At 44.4% G+C, this 7,493-nt stretch overlaps 1 protein-coding gene across 2 annotated transcripts in view; it reads left to right on the top strand.

Annotated features, from left to right (window-relative positions):
- The first annotated feature begins 954 nt into the window (after positions 1–954).
- Positions 955–7,493, top strand: part of XYLB (xylulokinase) — an 89,771-nt gene continuing 83,232 nt past the window's right edge. The window contains exons 1-4 of one of the 2 annotated variants that reach the window (XM_059839121.1): positions 955–1,112; positions 3,416–3,498; positions 4,353–4,422; positions 6,190–6,270. In XM_059839121.1, coding sequence (XP_059695104.1) covers positions 1,068–1,112; positions 3,416–3,498; positions 4,353–4,422; positions 6,190–6,270 — 279 coding nt within the window. In that variant the 5' untranslated portion in view covers positions 955–1,067. The remainder of the gene's footprint in view (positions 1,113–3,415; positions 3,499–4,352; positions 4,423–6,189; positions 6,271–7,493) is intronic. The other variant, XM_059839131.1, reaches the window with a different exon arrangement.

Raw genomic sequence — 7,493 nt, 5'->3', positions numbered from 1 at the left:
TGTGTGTGTTTGTGCTGATTAGAGTGTGATACCACAATAGGGCTGTGGGATAGTAATTGCAATAACATGATAATAAAATTGAATTAATTCCTTGAGACTGTAGCTTGAGGTTGCTCATTTTGATTTGGTTCTGGACCCTGGGTGGCTCCTGCATGGCAGCTCTGGTGTTCTCTCTCTGGCCTGGGTGCTGCTCCTGGGGATCCCTGTGTATGGGTGCTGGTTATCCGTGCTCAGCTGCCCCATGCATCACCCTGGCACAGTGTGACCCACCAACACATCATCCCACCAGCCCATCATTCTGATCCCAAGCCCCTGAACAAGGGTCTGTGTCAAACTTTGCAGGTGTTTTTTTTTTAGCTGCTAACCACTAGCTGTAGCTGGACAGTTAGGATTAAGCAACTGCATTGTGAATTCTGTATGCTTGGCTAATCTGTTGTTTAAAGGAAAAGGGAAGACAGTCCCAAGATGAATGAGCTGGACAAGAGCCACCAAGAGTGAATTCAGCAGAACTGAGCAGTAACTGGGGGAAAAGTGATCGCAGCAGCAGGTAATCTCGACCATCGATTCACAGACTGCCTACTCAAAACCGACTCAAATGCCGGGAAAAGTTATATAATTTGTAACCAATAAAAGCTGACGCCTTTGTTATAATGTATAAACAGTGTAAAGTTTTGATGACCTGCGCGCCAGCCTTTTGTGGGTTACCGCCCCGCTCCCTGCTTTGCTCAATCTGGAAGGAAGGGACAGCATCACCTCGCCCCGGTGTGTGAATTGAGGGTTCGCAGCGGGGAACGGGCAGTGTTCGGGACAATCCCACCGCAGCATCACCCCACCACGGCCTCTGTCCACCACCACATCGCCCCCCGAGCTCTGCCCGGCCTCTCAGTGCGAGGGAAGGAGCGCTCCCCCCCCTCCCTGCCCCCTGAGCACTCATTAACCGCGGTGCCGCCGCTCCGCGGGGCCGGGCCGGCGGCTCCTGCCCGGGGAGGCCGGGCCAGCGGAGCCGCCCCCTTCCCGCTGCCTGCCCCGGCTCCCGGCTGAGGGCCAGGGCCGTGCCGTGCCGTGCCATGGCCGCTCCCTGCTACCTGGGCTGGGATTTCAGCACGCAGCAGGTACCGCGCCACCTCCCCCGCCCCTCCCCTGCTCTCCCCTCCCTCGGCCGGCGGCGGGGTCGGGGCTGCCCTGCCCTGCCTTGCCCTGCCCTGCCCCGCCCTGCCCCGCCGGCTGCGCTGCCCGGGACGGCTCCGAACGCGGGCCGGGGCTGCGGGAGCGGGAGCTGCCCCGGAGGGATGCGGGGGATGAGGGCGGTGCTCCCCGCCGCGGCCGCCGAGCAAGATCGGGGCCAGGCCTTCCCTCTCTCGCCGCTTCCGTTCCCTCCCCACGCCTTCCGTCCCCGCTCTCCTCCTTCCCCAGGCCGGTTTGGTTTGCCGGGCGGGGCTGCTCGTGGTCCCCGGGCCCGGCCGGGGCTGCGGGGAACGGGGCGGTGCTCCCTTGCCCGGGGCTCGCAGCCCCTGCAGCCCGACACGGCTGGTGTCAAATTATTCGCGGAATCACACAATCCTTAGGTCTGGATTGCCCAGAGGGGTTGTGGAGTCTCTGTCACTGGAGATAGTCAAGGGATGTCTAGACAGAATCATGTGCCAGGTCCTTAGGGACGAACCTCCTAAAGCAGAGAGGTTGGATCGGATGATCCACTGTGGTCCCTCCAACCTGACCGATTCTGTGAGTCTGTGGAAAGGACCTCTGGAGATCATCCAGTTCAAACCTCCTGCCAAGGCAGGGTCACCTGGATGCAGGAATATGTCCAGGTGGGTTTGGAATGTCTCCAGAGAGCAATACTCCGTGTCCTTCCTGAGCATCCTGTTCCAGTGCTCTGCCACAGTCAATGTAACAAAGTTCTTCCTCATTTTGAAGCGGAACTTCCTGTGTTTTAGTTTATGGCTGAAATTACTCCGAGTGTTTTGTGTGTTTTAAGATGTCCATGGCCTGCTCACAGTGCATGTACCTGGTTGTTCTCATATCCCCTTCACCTTCATCCCTTTCTATTTGCCCCGTCAGAAGCAGTGGGTTGTATATCCAAATGTGTCCTGCTTCCCCATCCTGCTAGGGATGGGTTAAATCCTGGAGGAGTGCTGTGGTCCTTCTTTATATGCAGGCCCCTGTGGTCCTTCTTTATACAGACCCCTCTGCCTGCTGCTGTAGGAGCTGGGATTTGCACCCACACCTGGCTTCCCAGTGTCTTTGTGTGAGTCAGGACTCTGAACCTGGATGCTCAGGTTTCTGCTTGAAATTCTGATTTGTAGGCACAGCCAGGTATTGCTGCACTGCAAATAGAAACTCTGCCCAAGTTGTGCAGAGACCTGAACAAGTCAAAAATAGGTGTTTGAGCATAAATCACCATTATGGTTGTGCTGAAGTTTGGGAGTTTGAAAAGACACATCCAGGTTAGGTTGATCAAGTGTTTTTATGGGGACATGCTGCAAGCAGAGAGCCAATTAAGCTGCAGTGGGTCAGAGCCATTTTTAAGCTAGTGCAGGGTGGTAATGAGTTGTGCCAGGGCATAGATAATGGCTCTACACTACTGTGGTAAAAATGGGGATGGCCTTGTTATTTGAATGAAGCTCCTTGAGATGACAGTCTTTGTAGTTTTTTTTAAAAATCAGTTCCTTTAGCAGCAGTTTGCACTCTCCCCCTGGTTGAAATAGGCATAGAATGTGAGCTTCCTTCTTGCTTTTCTTCTCAGATCTTACTGTCTTCTTCAGAACTAGGTGAACTTAAGTGAAGATAGATGAGGAATGGTTGTGGTACCCTTCTAATTCGTGCTTACAAGAAGGCTCAGCTTTATGGAGTTGGGGATGTTGCTTTCTGTTGCAGTAGCTCAAAATACACTTATATAATGCCCTCTGAGCTTTTCCAAATGGGCAGAATTTAATTTGCTCACCACCTGGGAAGCAGGAAAGATGTTCAAGGTAGCCTGAAGGGTCTGTGAGGTTCCTTGGCAAGATAAGGGAAAAAAGAGGAGGTGACAAAAAGAAAAAGAAGAAAAAAAGAAGGTGTATGACATCTTTAATCTAAGATACTGTATTTGGAGGAATTGGAAAAACTGGCTACTGTGATGCAAGCTATAAACCTGGTAACATGTTTGCCATTCTTTAACACATGCCTGTAGACTGATCTTGTGCATTCCAGGAGAAAGAAAATACAAACAAACCTACATGTTGCTGAATAGGTAACATTCTGGAAATTCACATAATAATTTGTTTAATGTAAAATTATGCCCTACTTTCAGTGAGTGGTATGGATTGGGGTGATTTTTAATTCATTTTGTCTGTGGGAATTAAATTATTATAAATGAGTCATCAGTGCTATTCAATTATTGCTAGATTTTGTTAACTTCCTGTTTTATCTCTTCTAGTTGAAAGTCATTGCTATTGATGAACAGCTGAGGGTCATTTATGAGGATAATGTTCATTTTGATAAGGACCTTCCAGAATTTAAGTAAGACTTTTTATATTTCATATTTTACTTGGATGTGATTTAAAGCTTTGGAGATTGGGGGGGGGGGGGGACTGTTGGCCTTTTTGGTCCCTCTGATATGTATGGAGGCACAGAAAAAGTCATGCCATGCTCATGTTTCCCACTCTGCAAGGGCAGTGTATGCTATTGCCTTCCTTGAATGTAAATATAACAAGAGCTCCCAACAGGAGACAAATTAGAAAATATACTCCAAAATATTACATGTAAATAAACCATTCTTTTTCTTTTGGATCTTCAGACTTGTGGACGTGACTGGGTGGGAGGCCCTCAGAACAGCATGTAAATTGCATGAGGGGAACATCTAAAAGGCATTTGGAGATAATTGCATGAGGGGAACATCTAAAAGGCATTTGGAGATAAATTCAGTTGTTAGGGTGTGGGACGACAGTATTTGCTTACTTAAACAATAGACTAGAATTGACAAATGTCATCCTCCAGTCACAAGTTTCAATAAAACACATTTATTTACTTGATGGTTTAACAGCAGAATTGAACTTCATCTTTGAGGTTCAAGTCACTAATTGTGACAGAAATAATTATGAATCACATGCAGCCAATGAGCAATATCAGCAATGGATTCTATCACAGATCTTTAGGATCAGGGCCTTTCCTTGAAAATCACTTATTTTGCAATTGTGTCAAACATGTCACCTCCTAGGAGCTGGCTTTTACTTTTCCATGTTTCAAACACTGATCCTTGCTTTTAACATAAAAGCATTGCAAATTCTCTTTGGTCATTATAAACTTGAAGAACTCTACTTGGTAGGGAAAATAAATTGCTGAATTTATCAAGAGAAAATCCTGTTTTTCTGTAGGACTCAAGGTGGAGTCTACATTCACAGTGACAGACTGACAGTCACTTCACCAGTGCTTATGTGGGTCAAGGTATGAACAAAATTTATATGGATCAACTTTTCCCTTGCTGTTACAGAAATGAAAGTTTATTGTGAGCAATAGTGGAACCCATCACTCAAATCAAAATAGTCCTTTTGCTTACATTCTGTTTCTTTGAAGTGTTGTTCTGTGTCTTTGGTATGCAAATAGTAATGCTATCAACAAACATAGTAGAAATTGCTAACATTTTGATGGGTTTTTTTGTTTGTTTCTTCACTCTCTACTATTACAGCATTCTCTGTGTGAGAAATTCCTTCCTGACTTTCCTTCATTTGAAAAAAAGACCAGTTTTTTTCCCCTCATACACAAATGGGGCAGCTGTCACTTTGCCTTTCTTGAATCTGTGTTTTTGTAGCACCCATATTACTTAAACTATTTAATTGAGAATAAGCTTTGCTTACCAGCTGATGTCGCAACAGGTAAGTGGTGAAAAGGCAATTTATTCACTGGTTCCCAATAACTTTGACTGATGATTATTTTGAAGTACAGCATTTTTTTTTTTCTATTTTAAAATAAGGCCTTTCTTACTTGTGTGCAGATTCTGCAGTAGTTACATGCAGGCACACAGTTTGTGGTCATTGGGATGGGGCTGTGGCTGAGCCTCATTCCTAATGGGCTACAGCTGTGAAAAGCAGGTGACCAGCATTGACAGCAATGAGCCATGGAGTGCCCAGGTGTGCTAATCACCTAAGGGAGCAGAGGGCACACAGGTGCAATGCATCAACATGAGGGGATAAAAGGTTGGGCTGAAGAACAAGAAGGGCAGATGCTTGCAGCCTTCTGAAGTGGGAGGATGTTCTGTATGGGCAGACCTCTGAAGCCTTCTAATGTGGTAAGGTGTTGCTGTGTATGGACAAATGCTTAAAGCCTTCTGGAGTTGTGTGGTGATGCTCTGTGTGTTGTGGCCATCTCAACTGTGACACTTATGTGATATCTGTGAATTTGAGGGATTTGATTAGTTAAAATATTAGGTCAGAGAACCCCCAGTTGGTTATCCACAGTAGCTGACAATGGCTTGGTAAATTTGCTTGCAGTTGGTTTTTTGAACCATAATGAAGAAACACTGATTATTAAATTAATAATATAATGATATAGGTATATATGATGTTTCTTTGGAAGTCTTGCAGTGATCCCTTTGTCAAGAGCATCTGGGAAATGCTAATCTAAATTAAACTATTTAAAGATAGATTAATTTTTGGCTTTAAACTTCAGAAAAATGCGTCAAGAACAAAATTTACCTAGGTGCTTGAAGGGCTAAAATCACTTGAGTTATCTTTCTGTTAGAAAAGAAAGAATCTGTGAATTTATTGATGCTGGAGGCCCTGGTAGTGAGGTTACCTAATGTCTTGTAGGATGGGGTGCAGGGTGTACCCTATTAAGATTTCATAGATTTTTCAGAAGTAAGAACAGAAAAGATAATCTTGCTTTGTGTCTAGCACTCTTCAAGTGCTTTTTAATGAACTGGAGTTCTTTAATTTTTGCCTCTTATTTAGGATTCAAAGAACGGATCTTTGTGATTTAGTTTCTTTAAAGATCTTATTTTTCCCCTGTGTGACTCAACTTTTCTTTTATGGCCTCTCACTTAATAAGTTAATTTATGCAGATTTTTGAAAAGTCCATAGTCATTAACTAATTTTTCATTATCTGCCAATGAACTCTTATCAGTGATGACATGAATTTACTGTTTAATTCCAGATTGTGAGTATGCATAATTTGATAGCTCGTTACTGTCATTCTTGAATCTGTTTGTTGTTGTAGGCTCTGGATATTATCTTGGAAAAGATGAAGTCTTCAGGCTTTAACTTCTCTCAAGTCAGAGCTATGTCTGGTGCTGGCCAGGTTAGTTTATACAGAAAAGTTCAGTTTTACTGCATTTCTTTGGTAGAGTATAAGGTTGAGGGATAAATTTAAACAATTGTATGGCAGAAGACTGTAATGGCATAAAATAATATCTAAACCTCTACATAAGCATCCACAGACATTCCTCAGGGGAGCTGGACACCTGAAGCATACAGAGCAATCACTAGAAGATGGTGGGAGTGGAGGATGAGGTTTACAGTGCAGTTGTTTAGATCAGCATAGTGCAGAACTACTTGGCTTCATAGTGTTTTAATTCTTTGGTCATTTTGAATTTCAGCAAATCCAGGTGCTTGTGGAGAATGGGGTAGGAAAACCAGCAAGGAGCAAGGTTTGCTAAAAGCACAGCAAGATCCCACTGAGCAGTGTTTTGTTGGCTTGAACAGGGATCTGCACAGAAACAACAAAACCCAAATGATGCAGAAATGGCAAAAATGATTCCATGATTTAGCCTGTAGAGCATAATGCCTTTTTTTTTTTTCTTAAATTTATAAAACCCACCCTGACATTTAGTCAGTTAGCCAGTCTCCTCCTTGTACTCCAATGAATCAACAGAGGCTTTTATAACTTTCACAGATGATATTCAGGGTGAGGACAGCACCAAAGCAACAGCTAATTCTGACATGTGAGGTTTAGATTATTCATCTTGATGTATCTGGGACTAATTAATCAAAACCTTTGCTTTTATCTCCACGTTTCATTGATTGCAGTTGGAAGTCTGGGCAAAGTGTCTGAAAATCAGAGCTGGTATCAAGGCTCTGTTATGAATTCTTCAGTGAGGACAAGGTGGGGACAGCCAAGTAACCCCACCTTACTCAAGTGAATGAAGAGAGTGCACTTCCAGACTGCCAGTATTCCCTTTATTCCCCCCCTCCAGCAAGGGGCACAGGCTTGTAACTGATGGATCAGGGGGCTCTGCTGAAATAGCACAGAACTAAATCTTGACTGTGGAGCCCTGGCTACAGCTCAAATAGCCCTCAAATAAGTATCTAATGCCATTAACAATGCAATAATTGTCCCCACTAGAAAATTCCACAATTCAAAATAATATTGTGGTTTAGTATCTGCTTTGCTCAGTGGTAAATAAGAGATTTTTTTTGTGAGACCCTTGATTTGAAATGGGCCATTTTTTTGGTCCTGATTTGGCGAGAGCTCTTTAGTTTCTTAGAATGTAAGATCAGGATATGAACTTTGAAGCTTGGGAG

The sequence above is a fragment of the Haemorhous mexicanus genome, chromosome 1, assembly GCF_027477595.1.
Source record: "Haemorhous mexicanus isolate bHaeMex1 chromosome 1, bHaeMex1.pri, whole genome shotgun sequence".
Taxonomy (NCBI): domain Eukaryota; kingdom Metazoa; phylum Chordata; class Aves; order Passeriformes; family Fringillidae; genus Haemorhous; species Haemorhous mexicanus.
The sequence above is the reverse complement of the archived record's forward strand: the minus strand, read 5'-3'. Positions and strand labels throughout refer to the sequence as shown.